This window comes from Elephas maximus, chromosome 5, assembly GCF_024166365.1.
Source record: "Elephas maximus indicus isolate mEleMax1 chromosome 5, mEleMax1 primary haplotype, whole genome shotgun sequence".
Lineage (NCBI taxonomy): Eukaryota > Metazoa > Chordata > Mammalia > Proboscidea > Elephantidae > Elephas > Elephas maximus.
Window position 1 is genome coordinate 108,302,382 of NC_064823.1, and position 23,146 is coordinate 108,325,527.

Here is a 23,146-nt window from a genome sequence, read left to right on the forward strand (position 1 = left end):
AGTCACATGGCCTTTTTTCTGTTCTTTTTCTCAGGGCTTTTGTACTAAATGTCCCTTCTGCTTAGAATATTCTGTCCCCAGATCTTCTTATGGCTACCTTCTTTCTAATCATACAAATGTATCCACAGAGTAGCTTTCCCTTAGTGTTCCCAAACACAATCATGTTGGCATTTTTTATTTTCTTCACAGAATTTCTCACTAATATCATTATCTGGAGTTATCTTACTTACTTTGTTATATGTTTATTGTTTGTATGCTGACATTATATGGTCACTGAAGACATGGACTGTACCCAGTTCAATTCTGTATCCCAAGTGCCTAGTAAACAGTGCCTAGCACACAGTAAGAGCTCAATAAGTATTTGTTATTTGGCTCTTTTGGGTCTGAGCTTAAATTAAAAGTCTTTTCTCCGAAGTCCATCATAGAGCACACAATTTATTACTATATAATTTTTGCCATGATTAATATCTATCTTCCCCATTAAGATAAACTCAAAGAGTGCCTTTTGGGGTCTTAAATGCTAGCAAGCCGCCATCTAAGATGCATCAATGGATCTCAACCCACCTGGAGCAAAGGAGAATGAAGAACACCAAAGACACAAGGTAATTATGAGCCCAAGAGACAGAAAGGACCATATAAACCTGAGACTATATCCGCCTGAGACCAGAAGAACTAGACGGTGCCTGACTACAACCAAGGACTGCCCTGACAGGGAACACAACAAAGAACCTTTGAGGGGGCAGGAGAGCAGTGGGATGCAGACCCCAAATACTTGTAAAAAGACCAGACTTAATGGTCTGACTGAGACTAGAAAGACCCTGGAGGTCATGGTCCCCAGACCTTCTGTTAGCAGAAGATAAGAACGATTCCCAAAGCCAACTCTTCAGATAGGGACTGGACTGGACTATGGGAAAGAAAATGATACTGGTGAAGAGTGAGCTTCTTGGATCAAGTGGACACATGAGACTGTGTTGGCATCTCCTGTGTGGAGGGGAGATGAGGGAACAGGGGGTCAGAAGCTGGCCGAATGGACACAAAAATAGAGTGGAGGGAAGGAGTGTGCTGTCTTATCAGGGGGAGAGCAATTAGGAGTATACAGCAAGGTGTATATAAATTTCTGTATGAGAGACTGACTCGATTTGTAAACTTTCACTTAAAGCACAATAAAAATTATAAAAAAAGATCAAACTCCAAGACCACAAAGTCTGTCTATTGTGACCATTCCATCTAACTTAATATACTTTCTGATAAATGATCAATTAAAAGCTGGGCAGGAAGAAGGGAAAAGAGTGGGAGAAGGGAGATGAAAGGAGTATAAGAGAAAGAGGGAGGGAGCAGAGAAAGGTGAGAAAAGGTATCAGGAAGACAGGGCAGATTTTTAAATATCTGACCATTGCTTGTTTCTCCTTAGTTTTCTTCTCTCCTTAATTTCCTCAATTACTCCTTAAATAATTCTGAAAATCCTGACCATTCTAGCAACCCTCCTTATCAGCTTGCATCATCTCCATCTACTTAACGTTCATCTTCAAATATTGCACTCAGGATTGTATATATTCAAAATTTGTATAATCAGAGCATGATGAAAGTATTATTTCTAGTTTGAGAAATGACTATAAGACCATATTGTTTTGGAAAAAAAAAATCATATCAGACTTTATTCATTCAAACATATCTTGCCTAAAGTCTATATAACCTCAAGAAGCTGAATATTTACCCAAACTGTGCTTTTACTGTACCAGAAATTTTGAAATTCCCTTCACCTGCCCAATATAGCACTATTTAAAAAAATTTACACTACAAACAACATCCAAGGAAAGAAAACTTGGTACATAAATTGTGGTATGTGCAAATAACAGGTTGTTTAAAATATTTATCAAAAAAAGTTTTTAAACCTAGGAAAACATTTACTAGAGGCTAAGTTAAAAAAACAGTAGAACACCATACAAATGTGTTATCACAATTTTATTTAAACCCACAAAAACAAAAAGATTGGGAAAGCAACAAAATTTAGAACTTTGAGAGCAGGTAAGAAAAAATGGTAACTAACTCAATAGATCAAAGAAAGATGGATTCTAAGTTGAATGGGAAAGCAGAGACAGAATTCACAGGACTCCAAAAAGTTCAGCAATTGGCAACCCTAGCCCCCAGAACATTTGAATCCGCCAACCATACATACCCTCCAGAAACCATGGTGGCATAGTGGTTAAGTGCTATGGCTGCTAACCAAAAGGTTGGCAGTTTAAATCTACCAGGCGCTCCTTGAAAATTCTATGGGGCAGTTTTACTCAGTCCTATTGGGTCGCTATGAGTGGGAATCGATGTCACGGCAACAGGTTTGGTTTGGTTTTTTGGTATGTATCCTGTAGGCAGGAGACATATGTCTTCTCTGAAAAATCAGATTACCCCAACAGAAAAAAGACAGACCAAACCTAAAGATACTGACCTCGGGGATTCTGAAAAAAATTAGCCCTACAGTGAAGCCTAAGGAGCTTTGGTGGTGCAATCATTAAGTGCACACCTGCTAATCAAAAGGTCTGCAGCTCAAACCCACCAGAGGCTCTGCAAAAGAAAAGACCTGGCAATTTGCTCTCATACCATTACAGTGTAGGAAATCCTATGGGGCAGTTCTACTGTCATACAGGATGGCTATGAGTTGGAATGGACTCAATGGCACACAACAGCAGCACACGGAAGCCTAAGAAGCAGTGGTGGCAGAAACAATTAAAGCTCTCAACTGCTAACGAAAAGGTTGGTGGTTCAAACCCATCCAGTGGCTCCACAGGAGAAAGACCTGGCAATCTGCTTTGTAAAGAATACAGCCAAGAGGGGGAAGGAGTCAAGATGGCAGACTAGTCAAATGCACCATGCTGTCCCTCTGCAGGAGACATCTGAAAAACCAGGTAAAACAGATACAGATGTCAAGCCTGGAACCCTGTGCATCAAACGAAGGGATAAAGAACTAGATCAAACCTGGAATGAAAGAAGAAACTGAATGAAAACAGCGAACAAGAAGAGGTGAAACAGAGGTGCGTAGCCAACTAGCCAGGCACAATGTGGCCATCTTGAGACAAAGAGGGCAGCAATCACAGGTGAGGGGTAAGGGGGCAACTTCACGGAATTCCAATCAGGAGGCAGAGAAACTGAGAAGAAACATCCAGAGTGAAACAAGGTGGAGAGCAACACAAACCCCCATTCCAGCAGCACAGACCACCAGGGACCATGGTACAAACCATCTCCCCTTCTGAGGACTGACGGCACACTCTCCCCCACCACATGCTCTAGCAGACAGTGGCATGCCCTCTGACCAGGCACCTGCAGACTGGAAGCATTGCCCCCCACATTACCCCCCCACCATAACCAGAGGCTTGTGCCCACTCTGTACCTGGCCTGCCTAGGACCATCACCGAGTTTCTGTGCCCCCGACCTGTAACTGACAACTCGGCCACCCTCGCCCACAACATCCAGCTACTGACAGTGTGCACACACAACACCCAATCCAGTGACCAGTGTGAACACTCCCCACACCCACACCCAGCTGACTGGTCGTTTCACCAGAAACACCAGCTATATCCTCAACCACCCTGCAAGACCAGCAAACAGAGATCCGCATACACACACCCAGTCACTCCCCCCCCCACCCAGAGACAGGCATGAGAACTCCAGCGTAGCCAGACTAGCAACCAGGGTAGCACACACATCCTGCCTACTCGGCTATATCAGAACAAAACAAAACAAAAAATCAGGATGCAGCAAACATACAATAAGACCTTGATGCCTCAGAGACAATATCAAATCAAAGAAGGAGGCTTAGATAGCGCCAGCGAATGAACAAATAAAGAACCAGACAACCTTCCAGAGGAAGGAATGATAATGGAAGTACCTGATACAGCATTCTCTGAGAGATCAAGGAAAACCCAGACAAAACAACAGAAGAATTCACTAAACAATACAAGAATGACAACAAAATAAACAATTAGAAACCATAACAAAAACAACTAGAAATACAAAAGTTACAATAAAATTTCAGAAATGGACAACTTAATAAAAGGATGTACAAGTAGAATTGAATTACTGGGAGACACACTTAGAAAAAGTGTAGAAGAAAGCCTAAGAATTATGTGGGACATCATCAAGAGGAAAAATTTGTACATGATCAGGGTTCCAGAACAGGGGAAGGCAATGGAAAACACAGAGAGAACTGAAGATTTGCTGACAGAAAAACCCCCTTACATTATGAAAGATAAGAAGATATCCATCCAAGAAGCTCAGTGAATCCCTCACAGGACAGACTCTAAAAGAAAGTCACCAAGAGATATAATCAAACTTACTAAAATGAAAGACAGAGAAAGAATTCTGAGAGCAGCTCAGGAAAAACAAAAAAGTCACGTACAAAGGGTAACCAGTAAGACTAAACTTTGATTGCTCGGCAGAAACTATGCTGGCAAGAAAGCAATGGAATCACATATAAAGCTTTGAAGAAAAAAAGAAACAGCCAGGCAAGAATTACATAACTAGGAAAATTGTTTCTCAAATACAATGGCGAAGTTAGAATGTCTCCAGATAATGTCAAAACAACATGAAAACAAAGATGAGGAATAAATGATGCAGTTATAGAATTTCATAGGGAGAGGACATAAAGGCGATATCAAAAAATAAAAGACTGTTCTAGAAGATTAACATGAATTTCAAGACCGCCTAAAGAAAGTTAGCAAACCTACTCACCAAAATAAAAAGAAAAACCATAAAGTCTGAAAAATCACAAAATCAACAAGGAAAGAAATAAAAAGAACATCCACAAACAAAAAATTAGCACAGAAATCTTCAACACCACCAAAAGAAAACAAAATAGTAGCAGTAAACACATACCTAAGGATAATCACACTGAATGTAAAGGGCTTAAAGGCACCAGTACAGGGACAGAGAGTAGCAGAATGGTTTCAAAAAAAAAAAAAAAACACAACCCATCAACATAGGTGTGTACAAAAGATGCACCTTAGGCACAAAGACATAAAAAAAACTAAAACTCAGAGGATAGAAAAAAATATTTCGAGCAAACAATAACCAAAAAAGACCAGGAGTGGCAATATTAATCTCTAGTAAATAAGGCAAAATCGACATTAAAGATAAGGAAGGACATTATACAATGATTAAAGGGTCAATCCACCAAGAACTCATAATCAAACATATACACACCCAAAGACAGCTTCAAAATATATAAAATAAACTGTAACAGCACTGTAAAGAAAAATAGTTCCACAATAATGGTAAGAGACTTTAATGAACCACTTTGGGTGAAGAACAGAACGAGAAAGAAACTCAACAAAGATACAGAAGATCTAATTGCCACAATTAACCAACCTGACCACATATACAGAACACTCCACATTGACAGCAGCAAAGTATACATTCTTTTCCAACATACATGGATCATTCTCCAGGAGAGACCACATTTTAGGCCACAAAGCAAGCCTCAACAAAATCCAAAACATCAAAATAATACAAAGCATTTTCTATGATCACAACGCTACAAAAGCTGAAAGAACAAGAAAAAAAAATTAAATACATGGAAACTGAATAGCACCTTACTCAAAAACCACTGGGTAATAGAAAAATCAAAGATAAAATTTTTAAAAATCCTAAAATCAAGTGAGAATGAAAACCTTTGACACACAGCAAAGCAGTGCTCAGAAAATTTACAGCAATAAATGCAAGCATCAAAAAATAAGAGCCACATTCATAACATTAACCCTACAACTTGAAGAAATAGAAAGGCAGTAGCAAAAGGCAGCCACGGTTACCAGAAGATAGGAAATAATAAACATTAGAGCAGAAATACATGAAATAGAGAATAGAAATAGAAACAATCCACAAGGCCAGAAGTTGGTTCTTTGAAAGGATCGTTAAAATTGACAAACCACTGGCCAAATCAACAAAAGTAAACCAGGAGAAGAAGCAAATAACCTATATAAGAAATGAAATGAGTGACATTACAACAAACCCAACTAAAATAAAAAGGATCATAGCAGAATACTATGAAAAATTGTACTCCGACAAATTTGAAAACCTAGGGGAAACAGACAAATTTTTAGGAACTCACCACACTCCTAAATAGCACAAGCTGAGATACAAAAACTAAACACATAACAAAAGAAGAGACTAGAGAAGCAGTATAAAATACTTCTCCAATATAATAAATATATATATATTTTTTAATATACTAAAAAAAAAAAATTCCCCACCAAAAAAAGCCCTAGCCCAATGACTTCACTGGAGAATTCTACCAAACATTTATTAGAGAAGAGCTCACATCAATACTACTCAAACTATTTCAGAGCATAGAAAAGGAAGGAATATTTCCAAATTCATTCTATGAAGCCAGGCAAAGACATCACAAAAAAGAAAACTGCAGATCAACGTCCCTCATAAATACGTTGTTAGGTGCCACCAAGCCGGTTCTGACTCACAGCAACTCTATGTACAACAGAATGAAACAATGCACGGTCTTGCGCCATCCTCACAATTGTTTTTATGCTTGAACTCATTGTTGAAGCCACCGTGTCAATCCATTTTGTTGAGGGTCTTCCTCTTTTTCACTGGCCCTCCTAAATATAGACACAAAATTTCTCAACAAAACACCAGCCAATAGAATTTAACAACATTATCAAAAAAAAATAATACAGCATGACCAAGTGGGATTCATACCAGGTATGCAAGGATGGTTCAACATTAGAAAATCAATGTCAGACACCACATAAATAAAAGAATCACATGATCATCTAAATTGAAGCAGAAAAGGCATCTGTTAAAGTCCAACACTCTTTCCAGATAAAAACTCTCAGCAAAATACAAATAAATATAATAAAGGGCATTTATACAAAACCACCAGCCAACGGTATTCTCAACAGAGAGAGACTGAAAGCGTTCCCCTTGAGAATGGGAACAAGACAAGGATGCTCTTTATTACCACTCTTATTTAACATTTTACTGGAAATCCTAGCTAGAGCAATAAGGCAAGAAAAGGAAATAAAGAGCATCCAAATTGGTAAGGAAGAAGTAAAACCATCCTTATTCGCTGATGATATAATCCTATAGATAGAAAATCCCCAAAATCCCACAAGACAGCTACTGGAACTAATAGAAAGATGTAGCAGAGTAGCAGTATACAAGATCAACATACAAAAATCAGTTGATTTAAAAAATGAAATCAGGAAAATAATACCATTTACAATAGCCCCCCAAAAGATAAAATACTTAGGAGTAAATCTAACTCGGGACATAAAAGATCTACACAAAGAAAATACAAAACACACTATTGCCAAGAAACCAAAAGAGACCTATATAAACGGGAAAACATACCATGCTCACGGAGAGGAAGAGTCGACACTGTGAAAACGTCAATACTACTCAAAGATATCTACAGATATAATGTAATCCCAATCCAAATTTCAACGGCATTCTTTAATGAGATAGAAAAACTAATAACCAACTTTATACAGGAAGGAAAGATATCCCAGGTAAGTAAAGCACTGCTGAATAAGAACAAAGTACAAGGCCTCACCCTACCTGATCTCAGAACCTACTATACAGCCACAGTAGTCAAAACAGCCTGGTGCTGGTATAAAAACAGACACACAGAAGAATGGAACAGAACTGAGAACCCAAACATACATCCATATGGCTACAGACAGCTGATCTTTGACAAAAGGCCAAGTCCATTAAATGGGGAAGCAATAGTCTCTTCAAGAAATGGTGCTGGTAAAACTGGATATCTAACTGTAGAAAAACTAAACAAGATGCAGACCTCACACCATACACAAAAAATAACTCAAAATGGATCAAAGGCCTAAATACAAAACTTAAAACTATAAAGATCATGAAGGAAAAAATAGGGACAATGCTAGTAACCCTAATATATGGCATAAACAGAACACCAAATATAACTAAAAATGCATACACAGCAGAAAATTAAATACATAAACGGGACCTCCTAAAAATTAAACACTTATGCTCAATAAAAGACTTCTCCAAAAGATTAAAAAGAGAACCTACAAATAGGGAGAATATTTTTGGCTATGACATATGTGACAAGGGCCTAATTTAAAACTCACAGAAAACTTCAACACCTCAACAATAAAATGATAAACAATCCAATTAAAAAATGGGCAAAGGATATGAATAAACACTTCACCAAAGACAACATTCAGGGAGTTAAGATATGAAGAAACACTTGCAATCATTAGGAATTAGAGAGATGCAAATCAAAACTACACTGAGTTCCTCAACATAATAAAGGGCATCTATGCAAAGCCAACAGCCAATGTCACTCTAAATGGAGAGAACCTGAAAGCATTTCCCTTGAGAACGGGAACCAGACAAGGATGCCCTTTATCACCGCTCTTATTCAACATCGTGTTGGAAGTCTTAGCCAGGGCAATCAGGCTAGACAAAGAAATAAAAGGTATCCGGATTGGCAAGGAAGAAGTAAAGTTATCACTATTTGCAGATGACATGATTATATACACAGAAAACCCTAAGGAATCCTCCAGAAAACTACTGAAACTAATAGAAGAGTTTGGCAGAGTCTCAGGTTATAAAATAAACATACAAAAATCACTTGGATTCCTCTACATCAACAAAAAGAACACCGAAGAGGAAATAACCAAATCAATACCATTCACAATAGCCCCCAAGAAGATAAGATACTTAGGAATAAATCTTACCAAGGATGTAAAAGACCTATACAAAGAAAACTACAAAGCTCTACTACAAGAAATTCAAAAGGACATACTTAAGTGGAAAAACATACCTTGCTCATGGATAGGAAGACTTAACATAGTAAAAATGTCTATTCTACCAAAAGCCATCTATACATTTAACGCACTTCCGATCCAAATTCCAATGTCATATTTTAAGGGGATAGAGAAACAAATCACCAATTTCATATGGAAGGGAAAGAAGCCCCGGATAAGCAAAGCACTACTGAAAAAGAAGAAGAAAGTGGGAGGCCTCACCTTACCTGACTTCAGAAACTATTATACAGCCACAGTAGTCAAAACAGCCTGGTATTGGTACAACAACAGACACATAGACCAATGGAACAGAATTGAGAACCCAGACATAGATCCATCCACGTATGAGCAGCTGATATTTGACAAAGGACCAGTGTCAATTAACTGGGGAAAAGATAGCCTTTTTAACAAATGGTGCTGGCATAACTGGATATCCATTTGCAAAAAAATGAAACAGGACCCATACCTCACACCATGCACAAAAACTAACTCCAAGTGGATCAAAGACCTAAACATAAAGACTAAAACGATAAAGATCATGGAAGAAAAAATTGGGACAACCCTAGGAGCCCTAATACAAGGTATAAACAGAATACAAAACATTACCAAAAATGATGAAGAGAAACCCGATAACTGGGAGCTCCTAAAAATCAAACACCTATGCTCATCTAAAGACTTCACCAAAAGAGTAAAAAGACCACCTACAGATTGGGAAAGAATTTTCAGCTATGACATCTCCGACCAGCGCCTGATCTCTAAAATCTACATGATTCTGTCAAAACTCAACCACAAAAAGACAAACAACCCAATCAAGAAGTGGGCAAAGGATATGAACACACATTTCACTAAAGAAGATATTCAGGCAGCCAACAGATACATGAGAAAATGCTCTCGATCATTAGCCATTAGAGAAATGCAAATTAAAACTACGATGAGATTCCATCTCACACCAGCAAGGCTGGCATTAATCCAAAAAACACAAAATAATAAATGTTGGAGAGGCTGCGGAGAGATTGGAACTCTCATACACTGCTGGTGGGAATGTAAAATGGTACAACCACTTTGGAAATCTATCTGGCGTTATCTTAAACAGTTAGAAATAGAACTACCATACAACCCAGAAATCCCACTCCTAGGAATATACCCTAGAGATACAAGAGCCTTCATACAAACAGATATATGCACACCCATGTTTATTGCAGCTCTGTTTACAATAGCAAAAAGTTGGAAGCAACCAAGGTGTCCATCAACGGATGAATGGGTAAATAAATTGTGGTATATTCACACAATGGAATACTACGCATCGATAAAGAACAGTGACGAATCTCTGAAACATTTCATAACATGGAGGAACCTGGAAGGCATTATGCTGAGCGAAATTAGTCAGAGGCAAAAGGACAAATATTGTATAAGACCACTATTATAAGATCTTGAGAAATAGTAAACCTGAGAAGAACACATACTTTTGTGGTTACGAGGGGGGGAGGGAGGGAGGGTGGGAGAGGGTTTTTTATTGATTAATCAGTAGATAAGAACTGCTTTAGGTGAAGGGAAAGACAACACTCAATACATGGAAGGTCAGCTCAATTGGACTGGACCAAAAGCAAAGAAGTTTCCGGGATAAAATGAATGCTTCAAAGGTCAGCGGAGCAAGCGCGGGGGTCTGGGGAACATGGTTTGCGGGGACTTCTAAGTCAATTGGCAAAATAATTCTATTATGAAATCATTCTGCATCCCACTTCGAAATGTGGCGTCTGGGGTCTTAAATGCTAACAAGCAGCCATCTAAGATGCAGCAATTGGTCTCAACCCACCTGGAGCAAAGGAAAATGAAGAACACCAAGCCCACATGACAACTAAGAGCCCAAGAGACAGAAAGGGCCACATGAACCAGAGACCTACATCATCCTGAGACCAGAAGAACTAGTTGGTGCCCGGCCACAATCGATGACTGCCCTGACAGGGAGCTCAGCAGAGGACCCCTGAGGGAGCAGGAGATCAGTGGGATGCAGACCCCAAATTCTCATAACAAGACCTAACTTAATGGTCTGACTGAGACTGGAGGAATCCCGGCGGCCATGCTCCCCAGACCTTCAGCTGACACAGGACAGGAACCATCCCCGAAGACAACTCATCAGAAATGAAAGGGACTGGTCAGCGGGTGGGAGAGAGATGCTGATGAAGAGTGAGCTAATTATATCAGGTGGACACTTGAGATTGTGTTGGCAACTCTTGCCTGGAGGGGGGATGGGAGGATAGAGAGAGAGGGAAGCCGGCAAAATTGTCAAGAAAGGAGAGACTGAAAGGGCTGACTCAAGACGGGGAGAGTAAGTGGGAGTAGGGAGTGAGATGTATGTAAACTTATATGTGACAGACTGATTGGATTTGTAAACGTTCACTTGAAGCTTAATAAAAGTTATTATAAAAAAAAAAAAAAACTACACTGAGATATCATCTCACCCTGATATTACTGGTACTAACCAAAAATACAGAAAATAACAAATATTGGCAAGGTTGTGGGGACACTGGAACTTGTATGCACTGCTGGCAGAAATGTAAAATGGTACAACCACTATGGAAAATGGTACGGTGCTTCCTCAAAAAGCTAGTGATAGAACTACCATATAATCCAGCAATCCCACTCTTAGGTATATATACCCTTAAGACTAAGAGCTGTGACACCAATAGACCTGTACGCCAATGTTTATTGCAGCATTATCCACAATAGCAAAAAGATGGAAACAACCTAAGTGCCCATCAACGGATGAATGGTTTAACAAACTATAGTACGTACACACAATGGAATACCATGCAATGATAAAGGATGACAAATCCACAAAACATCTCACAACATGGATACATGGATGAATTTGGAGGATATTATGCTGAGTGAAGTCAGTCAGTCACAAAAAGACAAATATAATGAGACCTCTATCATAAAGTAACAACAAAAAGTTTTCACACAGAAGAAAAAAAAGAAACATTCTTTGATGGTTACCAGGGATGGGAAGGGGAGAGAGGGAAAATTACTAAAAAGATAAAGAAAAACAAATCAAACCTGTTGCCACTGAGTCAATTTCGACTCATGGCAACCTTACAGGGCAGAGTAGAACTGCCCCACAGGGTTTCCAAGGAGCAGCTGGTGGATTCGAACTGCTGACCTTTTACTTAGGAGCTGAGCTCTTAACCACTGTGCCACCAGGGATTGTGTTAATATTGGTGATGGGAAAGGCAACACAAAATATGGCAGAAGTCGGCACAACATGACCAAGGCAAGAGAGGACACTGAGAGACACAAGAATAAAGGGCAACTACGTAACTACTATATAGCACAGACAATCCTGCAACGATAGTATTAACAATAATTTACAAATGGATTCATAGGCAGATAGATCTACCAAGGTTTGGGATGGTGCAACGGAGCAACCCACCAGCAAACACAAGTTTGGTAGCGGATATTTCTATACACATGACCTTAGGTACTCCTCATATATTAATTCAGGCAATAGCGCACACAAGGGGCACAGTCAGGGAAACCTCTTAGACATAACCAAATACCTCGCAAGATGAACTTCCTAGGCTCAAAGCAAAGGAAAATAGACTCAGAGAACATCTACATAAACTGGCACAGCACAGTTCATAAAGACAATGTTCTGCATTCTACTTTGGTGAGATCTTAATAGCTTGCCATTGGTCTATTCCTGTGCAGAGAAAAGGTGAGTGAGGAAAACTAAAGACTCAAAGGAGCAGTTAGTCCAAAAGACTAATGGACAGCATGAAACATAGCCTACGTTACCCTGAGACGGAAAGACTAGACGGTACCCAGCAACCATTACAGACTGCTTTCACTGGGATCACAACACAGAGTCTCACTTGGTGTGGGAATAAAATGTACAACCAAAAAATCAAATTAGCAAAAAGAACCAGATTTATTTGTATGACAGAGACTAGACAAGACTATGGCCCTAAGACATCCTTTTGACCTGGAACTGAAGCCATTTTGACCTGGAGCTGAACCCATTCCCAGAGACTACCTTGCAGTCAAACAGACAAGCCCATACAATTAGCAATACCATCCTTGAAACAATCAATTATACAAAATAAAAAGGGCAATATTTGCCCAAAAGCAAAGATAAGAAGGCAGGAATGGGGTAGAAAATCAGGACAAAAAGAAATGGGGAACCCAAGGCAAAAATGTGGAGAGTACTGACACATTGTGGGGAACGAAAGGCCATATAGCACTTTATGTACAAAGTACCAGATGTGACTCCAATTTACTCTGTAAACCTTCACCTAATGCGCAATAAAAAAATTTTAAAAATCGGTCAAGAAAACCCTATGGGCCTGTTCTACTCTATCACATGGGGTCACTATGAGCAAAATTGAGTGAAGGGCATACAACAACAATACAGTGAAGCTTACAGTTCCATTTACAAGTTCCATTTACATGCGCAGAGCTTCCAAGAAACTTTGTAGTAGCCCACTCTTACATATAAGTGAATGACCAAGACTAAGAGACATCTGAGAAAAGTGAAAAGACAGAAGCAAAAAATAACAAATTTTAAAAACCAACTTGGATAAACTTTTATTATACCTTAAAAACAAATAAACAAACTCGGGAAAACACACTATGTAGGGAGAAGAAAACCTAGAAGAAAAAAACAAGCAAACCTATGATTAATATCTTCTGAGAGACAGGGAAAAAAGATACTGCATTATTGCATGCAAGAAAAAAGAACAGAATGCGATGGTTAAATAATAAAAAAAAAACCTCTTGGAAATTAAAAATATAATAGCAGAAATGAAAAAGACAATACAAAAGTTGTAAGAGTGAAGAAATCTCCCAGATAACAGAAGACAAATTATGGATAACACTGCGAAGAATGGGAATTCCAGAACACTTGATTGTGCTCAAGAGAAGCCTTTACACAGATCAAAAGGCAATTGTTCAGACAGAACAGGGAGATACTGATTGGTTTAAAGTTAGGAAAGGTGTGCGTCAGGGTTGTATCCTTTCACCACGCTTATTAAACCTGTATGCTGAGCAAATAATACGAGAAGCTGGACTATAGGAAGAAGAACGGGGCATCAGTATTGGAGGAAGATTCATTAACAACCTGCATTATGCAGATGATACAACCTTGCTTGCTGAAAGTGAAGAGGACTTGAAGCACTTACTAATGAAGATCAAGGACCACAGCCTTCCGTATGGACTACACCTCAACATAAAGAAAACAAAAATCCTCACAACTGGGTCAATGAGGAACATCATGATAAACAGATAAAAGACTGAAGTTGTCAAGGATTTCATTTTACTTGGATCCAAGATCAACAGCCACGGCAGCAGCAGTCAAGAAATCAAACGACTGAACTGGGTAAATCTGCTGCAAAGGACCTCTCTAAAGTGTTGAAAAGCAAAGCCATGGTATTTTCAATTGCATCATATGCACGTGAAAGCTGGATAATGAATAAGGAAGACCGAAGAAGAATTGATGTCTTTGAATTGCGGTGTTGGCGAAAATTATTGAATATACCATGGACTGCCAAAAAAATGAACAAATCTCCCTTGGAAGAAGTGCAACGAGAATGCTCCTTAAAAGCAAGGAGGGCGAAACTGCATCTTACATACTTTGGACATGCTGTCAGGAGGGATGAGTCCCTGGAGAAGGACATCATGCTTGGCAGAGTACAGGGTCAGCAGAAAAGAGGAAGACCCTCAACGAGGTGGAATGACCCAGTGGCTGCAGCAATGAACTCAAGCCTAACAATGACTGTAAGGATGCCGCAGGGCCGGGCAGTGTTTCGTTCTGTTGTGCATAGGGTCATTTTGAGTTGGAACGGACTCGACGGCACCTAACAGCAAAGTCTGTTCCTTTGCCCCACTAAACCCACTGCCGTCGAGTCGATTCCGACTCATAGCGACCCTATAGGACAGAGTAGAACTGCCCCATAGTTTCCAAGGAATGCCTGGCAGATTCGAACTGCCGAGCTCTTGGTTAGCAGCCGTAGCACTTAACCACTATGCCACCAGGGTTTCCGGTCCTTCGCCCATTCACCATTATTAATTCAGGCCCTCATTCATTTTATTCCTATAGAACTGAAATGGCTTCTTATCTGCTCTCTGACTCCTCTTTTCCCCCCTCATATTCTGCAGTCCACTCTGCTGCCAGTTCCTTTTCTAGAAACCAGATTTGCTCACACTATTCTACTCAGGAACTTTCCAATGGCTTCCTGTTGCCTACACAAATGTCTACAGGCTAGTTTAAGATTAAGGTCATTGTCATCATGGGTCCATGTCCAGGCCTCTCTCCTATATTATCATCCACCCCAACTTTCTTCTCATGCTGTTTTGCTCATATTGCTCTCTCTGCCTATAATGTTCTTCTCCCCTCTCCTATTAATGAAAATAACTCACTCATCTTCCAAAATCACCTCCCATTTGAATCCTTCTAGACTCTACAAAGTGGGGAGACCCACTCTCTTCTGAACTCCCCACTGCACTTTGTCAATACCAAGGCATAACATTTGTTACAAAGTATCATTCATGTACATGCCCATTTACCCACTCAGATCATGAACTCCTTGAATACAGAGATCCTGTCTTACTACAGTATCTAGCACAGTACCAGGCACATTGGAAGTGCTCAAAGACACCAGGAAAATTGGGGGAGTTTTGTTTTTACCTTATCTCTCCTTGCTCATCTATTTCAGCTCAAACCCTTAACAGTCTATACCTATTTACAAGCTTCTTAGTTTTGGTAAGTGGTGGATAAGTGAATATGAGCTTGGATTTTCTTTTCCCAATCACACCATACATTGCTACCAGAATAATGTTACTTCTAAGTCTCTCCTGCTCACAAATAAGAAATAACTCTTCAAAAGCATCTTCCTAGTCTTCTAGGCTTTCTACACTTGAACCACACTATACAAAACCATCTCTCTTATACCACTTTCCAAAAAGAATTCTGAACCAGTAAGGCTAATTCTTTAACGAATCCTCTCATTGGCATCTACTCATTTAAAACACACACCGTTTCTTCGACCTATAATATTTTTTCTTTTCTATTCCTTGTCTTCAAGGTTCTGATTAAACTGGCACATGCTTTCTACTATGGCATGCTGCTTTAGAAATAACAGAAATAGAAAGGACCTACATATAACATCCAATGTAACTTCTCATCTTCAAATAATGTCTAATCAACTCTCATTTCTCCAAATTTTATAGCATTTTGTCTAAAATACATATTTTGGCACTTAATAATACCTAACAGGTTTACCTCTGCATCTATGGGATACCAATCATATCTTCGTCATTTTTTTTTTATTCCCCAGAGCTTCAGAGTAACAGATAATAAAAGGCAACTAATACTTCTTCAAGGAACTACCCCACAGAAATTGAAACAAGGATATTTGTCAAATTTATCTAAGGTGACCGAAAAACTTTTCTGAAATTCAAATGTAAATCAAATTGCAGCCTGAAAATGCCAAATGCTTCCACATACCACTAACTGCAGAGCTAGGGCATTACTAATAACAGCATCCAACTGACCACAACGTAAAGAAAAAATGTGTATCACACACATTATCAGCATAAACACCCTCTTCCCAAATTAGTATTTCTAACACATATTAACATTTAAGCACATTATCAAGGCAAGAAAAACCACCAGACCTCACTCACCAAATTTAAATTCTTATTCAGAATCTAATAAATCATGAGTCAGTGACCTTTCGTATGATCAAAATCATTTTTCCATAGACAGTATGTATATAAAAAACTCATTCATGATGGCTGCCTTCAATGAGAGACCAGTCCCTAGGAGTTTCTTTTTATTGTTGGGTTTTAAATGTCTACCGCACAAAGATGAAGTATAAAGAAGGTGGCTGTTTATAAAGGAAGTTCTCTTTTCTGCTGAAAGAAAACAGATAGCACCACTGCAAACTATTTCATCATCAACACGATTTTTCTATCTATTCATTATAACCAGTGACAATATATTCAATGCCTAAAGAAGCAGACAAGAATGTATGACCAAAAAGAACCTAATGGTCATTTTAAACAGGATAAACACCATCACGTGCTTTTGAAATATTTACAGCAGAACAAGAACTAAATACTTACCCAAGGTTGGAAGTAAATTAAAATTAAATTCTCTATACAGAATTGTGTCCAGCAGAGCGGCTACATCTGCGGATATAGCACATGCATTGCATAAGGCAGTATTCTGGTGGACAGGGCTGCAGTCCCAAAAGGGGCAGAGTTTTACATCCAGCCCACTGAAGTTCCCTGAGTATAAAACCCAATCTAAAAGCCACTCTGAATCTTTAACCCAGTGGTGATCAATTTAAGAATCAGGTATTAAGGAAAGGAAGAACACACAATCAAAGATGGCAACCAAATCAGATTCCAAGAAAGGTCTGTGGGTTTCTGGATACTAACTTAAGTATGAAAATACAGTATTTTTCTTTGGACTTAGTCTCTGATCATACTGTGGAATGGAGAAGACAGAAGTCAGACTTGATACCCAATTGGAGGTACCAACCTTGAAGTCCCTCACATAAACCTACCCCCTTTAAGTATTTATTTTTAAAAATCAACAGTGTTATCCTATTCTATTGAATTCTTAGAGACTCTCAGAGAATGCCTAAGATTCTTCAAATAGCTTCAACTATGAGACATTACACCGATTACAATGTCATACAAATTATAAGCAATTGTCTTCTTCCTTACCATTTCTAAAAAGACATTTAGAAAAAATAAATCTCCAATTCTACTGATAGAGATCATCGACAATCATCTACAATGAGCTTAGCCTGTTGGCATAAAATTTTCTACCCCACAAACGAACATATACTATGACTCAAAATCACAACATATAGCAAGAATAGTTTTACTTGGCATTTGTTAGTATAATAGGCTACAAATTCACATGCTTGCAAAAGTGGAGATAAACAACAATCAGCAAATTTGTAAGTCACCAGGAAGCTGAAGGTTTGGAAAAAAGGTAGCTATTTCCACTTTAATCTTGTCACTTGAGTAGTGGTATGGGAGCAGACTCAAGAACAAAAAATGAGAGCAACCAAGGATAATTTACTAAAATTCACCTTAAAAAGATTGAATCTGCCATCTTGGATCTCTGCACCTGGTGTAACTTCCATAGTACAGTCTTCGGCCTAAGTTAAATAACATATTCCCCATTAAGATACCACATAATTTTAAATGAATAGGCCATATAAAGACAAACTAGCTGTGGCTAGTCTGCGACTTGAAACTAAGAACATCATATAATCATTAATATGAAATTCTGAAAGGGAAGGAAAGGGAAAAAATAAATAAATATGGTAAAGAGAATGGGCTTTTTAAATTATCATATAGCGTTTAACCACCTTTATAAGGAAAAAGTGATTTATTTGGGGAGGGGGTCAAAATGGACAAATGGAAAAGGCAGGGGTACTGTGGAATATTTACTAATTACCGTAATTTTATTTGTAGTAGAGGTAACTGGTATAACTTCAAGTCCCATTCGTATCCTTTTCTGCTTTTCACAGTAAGCTTTCCAAGTATCTTCATTAAACCCATAATTAAAATAATCAGAAAGATCAGCACCTAAATATAAAACACACTTTCATTATACAAATATTCCAGCTCTTTATGCAGCACATAAACCATAATTTAAAAAACAAATTTAGAGTTCTCTCAGTCCTATCACTCCTTCTAATTTTATTAGTTCTCCAAATAATCACCATAAAGCAAGCAGACTATAAAAAATTTAGATCAAATTTGTTTCCTTTAGAAATTATTTAGAAATACCTCACTAGTAAGATTTATAATTTATAATATAGATAATCATTACTCATTTATAATTTATAATATAGGTAATCATTACTTATTTATAATTTATAATATAGGTAATCATTACTCATTTGCTTAAGACAACAAAAATGACATTAAAAAATATTCTAAGTTGATGCCCAAAAAATACTTTTCTGATAACTATTTATACTAAAAAAAAACTTTAAACAGATATAATCCACGAAAATCTTACCTGGTTTACGCCATGGTTTATCTTCAAAAGAATCCAAATCTACCTCCAAAAGCGGAACTCCATTAATGCTTCCAGGTGCATCAAGGTCCACCCCTTTGACTTTCGTTCCTATTTTATAAAATTACAAAATGGAGATGTAGCTACATTAGCAAGAAGCTGGAAGATAACGCAGACAAACAGAAACATAATACTTTTTTAATATTCCTGGCACCAGAAATGGCAAGAGTTCCAAACAAAGCATTAAGGTTTACCACAAACAGAAGTATGTGGGGGTAACCTTTACGGTGTAGCCATGAGATAAACTGAGTAGAGCGATTAGAGACTTATCCCTTACAATAATGGATGCCTGTGCCAAGAGGAAGTTGCTAACATCCATGTTTAAATCACTGTTTTAATACAGCCTGGGAGCTAAGAAAGGTTTTTACATTTTTAAAGAGCTGTAAAACAAACAAAAGAATATGTGACAGGATGTAGCCTACAAAGCCCAAGATACATGCAGTCCTTTACTGAAAACGTCTGCTGATCTCTGTGATATATGGTCAGAAACTGCTTTTTGTAACTGACCAGTAATAATTTTTTCTTTTTTTAGTTATAAACCCCGGTGGCGCAGTGGTTAAGTGCTACGGCTGCTAACCAAAGGGTCAGCAGTTCGAATCCGCCAGGCACTTCTTGTAAACTCTATGGGGCAGTTCTACTCTGTCCTATAGGGTTGCTGTGAGTCGGAATCGACTCGATGGCACTGGGTTTGTTTTTTTGGTTTTATTTATAATCTATTCAGATATGTGCCTTATTTTTCCATTCATGCAACTGCAAACAGAAACTTTACCTGTAGTTCCATAAACTCTTCCTCCTGTCTTGATGTTGAGATTTACAGGTGCTGTGCCGTAACTCCTAAAAACAAAATAATAAAAATTACCCTGAGAAACTTTATGTAAACAAAACAGCATATTCAATGTGTACAAATTACACCCCCACAGAGTAACAGGAGAGACTGACACTGACTCCCACGTTTTACAAAACATAAACTAGTATTAAAAGTGTGTTGTTGGATCAATAAAAAATGAAAACAAATATTTTAAATATGACTTATTACCTTAAATACCTCCCTGCCACTAACTCAATATCCCACTATAACTACACAAGAAATTTGGGAAGGGGATGAACAGTTGATATACCTGTCTTTATTTCCTCACCTCCTAGTTATTCATCATACAGCAGTCATGTAAGAGTAAAATTTCTTCACCCTACTGCCAAATCCATTGGCCTCATTTCAGTCCTTCCTACACTTGATGTTGTTGATAAATCCTCTTTTGAATACCCACAGAGTACATGTCCAGATTATTCACTCAATTATATGAAATTAAGAAATGAATCTAGGGTAAAAGCAGAGCAAGGGTAGGTGGTCGTAGGTGGTTAAAGATTGAGAGAAAACAAGAAGAAAGCCTCTAGGATGCTAGCAATGTTCTGTATCTTGATCTGGGTGGTGGTTACATGAATGCATATATTCAAAAACTATTTTAAATAAAGTATATCATACATGTGATAAAGTTAACAACAAAAAAAAAATACAAAATCTGGAGTCAGACAAACCTATGGCAAAATTTATGTTTGCCTGGAATCAAACAAACCTATGACAATTTACGTATTGTCAATTACCAGTTTTGTACCCTTGGCCAAGTCATTTGGACCCCATGAGCCTCACATTCATTTTCTGTAATATGGGTTTAGAGACAGTTCCCTACTTTTCTAGATAATGCAATCTTGTATATGAGTGGTAAAATCAAATATACTAAGTAAAATAAATTTACATGTCATGGGGAGTGTGTTAATTTTATGTGTTAACTTGGCTAGGCTACGGTTCCCAGTGGTTTTGCCAAACACTAGACTAGCTGCTGTTCTATAAAGTAATCTAATGCGATATCATCACCTTCTATAACGTAATACAATCAATCAGTTAATTGAAAGGGGAGTTTCTTTAGGACATGGTATGCCTAAATAGGTATTTTCAGCATCTCTCTCTCCCCCCGCCCACTCTTCCTGTCCTGACCTATGAATCTTGGGATGCCAAGCCTGCAGTAGTCTCCAGCCTGCCACCTGACCTACAGATTTTGGACATGCCAGCCCCCCACCATCCTGTAAGCCAGCAGGGGCCTCCAGCTTATCACCTGACCTATGAGTTTTGGACTTTTACTTCAATCCCCTGAAGTAAAGCCCAATCTCTCACACATACGTCTCACTGGTTCTGTTTCTCTAGAGAACCATAAGACAGGTAGGCTTAAAGAGAGGTGATAGAGGGGAGTGGGCAACGAAGGCTAAATTTCTACCAAGCAAAAAGGTATTAATAAGATCCCAACTTATAGATGTTTTCAATGATGTATTTCTTACATCATATACACGTTATTTAATTTCGTTCTTTTCCCTCCCAAGTTCAGCCAACTGGACTTATGAAAATACACAGCTTTTGGTCTGCCTAATAATTATTTCCATATTTTGGAATAACCTAGGTTGGTCATTTTCATTACCACTGTCATTTTCCTGTTTTCCGCTTTTTTAAAAAACCAGGGCAGTAAGATATTCAAATAATTGTATAAAGCTCCACTGCTACAAACGCGAAAAGTATATAGTAGTCAAACTGTTAAACTGTCAAGCATACTATCATCACCAACCTGAAATGTGTAACCATCTTACCAACTGCTTAATTCATTTAATAAATGTTTACTGGGCACAAACTGTTGTCAGATACAGTTCCAGGCTAAACAGAATGAGGAAGTGGACAAATATGATTTCTGCCCTCTTGAGACTTACACATTTTAACAATCCAAATTCACAGAGCAAAAGCAGTCTGGGGGTATCTATATATGACATACAAAAGTTATGTGAAAACCAAATGTATAAAAGTCAAGGACTATCTTTAGATGGTCCTCAGCAGTTTAGTCCTAAATGCTCAATAAATGCATTTCATTGTCTCTTACCTATCTACTTTCCCTACCACACCTTGGGTTTTAAAACATCACTTTTCTTTTTTAAGGCAGCAAGCCTTCATATTCACCATGTGTTAAGAAGTTTAGCTGTATAGAAAACAGCACTCAAGGAAACATGATACAGTGTCTAATAGACCCCCAGATGCTAGATCCTGGGTGTTATGCAGGAACTTCAAAGTAAACACATACATTTATTTTAACATGCTCTTTCCACATTACTCATACACATTAGTACCTGTTATGTTATATACTCAATGAACTGTTCTAGAAACCACCAACGCTGGGCACTGGGTAGAAACCACCAAACCATTTCTGAATCCTTTGTCTTCCTGTCCAACCACAACCAACCCATGTTACTTCTTCTGATTATGCTTCTAAAATATACCTTATTTTCCCAAACCAAAAACCAAACCAAACCCAGTGCCGTCGAGTCGATTCCGACTCATAGCGATCCTATAGGACAGAGTAGAACTGCCCCATAGAGTTTCCAAGGAGTGCCTGGCAAATTCAAACTGCCAACCCTTTGGTTAGCTGCCGCAGCACTTAACCATTACACCATCAGGGTTTCCCTTATTTTCTCATCCATCCCTACACTACTGCTGCTGGCTTAGTTTGGGGTATCATTACCCTTGAACAACTACTTCAAGTCTATTAGCTAATTTATCTCCATGTATGATATCCCAATGACATGACTAGAATTGTCTTTAGCACATAATTCAACTTGCCTAAAAACCTTCAAAGGTTGTACGATGACATAGTAAAAATGTCCTTAATATGACAAATAGGCCCTTCCTAAGTGATTTCAAGCATCCCTTCCCATCTACCTAATACTCCAGACACGTGGTTCCTCCAAACCATACTTCACTAGTCTACCTAAGCAGTACCCTCTGCCTAGATCATCAGTTCTCCCTTCTTCTGTCTGAAGAATGATTCAAAGCAGTTGTTACCTTCTCTGGGATCTTCTCAACACCTGTGGGCTTTTAGCAGCTCTCCTTTCAAAGCTTTCAAATCAGTTCGAACACGTTTCTATTCTAGCACACTGCAATGAAGGTATTTACTCACTTGTCTGTCTTCCTCACTACTTCTGGAAAATAAGGACTGTTCTATGAATTTTTGGCTTCCCATTATCAATTATTACAGTACCAGACAAATAAGATTATACCTTTAAAAAGTATTTGTTGAATGAATGAATGGATGTTTTCACTGGGCAAAAAAATTAAAAAACCTAATGCAGCTGTGGATAAGTAACAAAATCAAAGAATGATAAATGCAAACCGCATTTTAAGGTTTCTAATTCTAACTAAAGAATTTGTACAACTTAATACTTTTCT

General features: G+C 38.3%; 1 protein-coding gene across 17 annotated transcripts in view; it reads right to left on the reverse strand.

Moving 5' to 3' along the window:
- The window catches only part of FIP1L1 (factor interacting with PAPOLA and CPSF1), a 91,094-nt gene that overhangs the window by 60,315 nt on the left and 7,633 nt on the right, over nt 1-23,146 (reverse strand). For 10 of the 17 annotated variants that reach the window (XM_049886919.1, XM_049886915.1, XM_049886918.1 and 7 more), the window contains 3 exons: nt 19,661-19,725; nt 18,835-18,942; nt 18,265-18,395 (listed from right to left, as the gene is read on the reverse strand). In XM_049886919.1, coding sequence (XP_049742876.1) covers nt 18,265-18,395; nt 18,835-18,942; nt 19,661-19,725 — 304 coding nt within the window. Of the gene's footprint in view, nt 1-17,893; nt 17,963-18,264; nt 18,396-18,834; nt 18,943-19,660; nt 19,726-23,146 lie in introns of all 17 variants that reach the window. The other 7 variants (XM_049886916.1, XM_049886917.1, XM_049886904.1 and 4 more) reach the window with 1 other exon arrangement.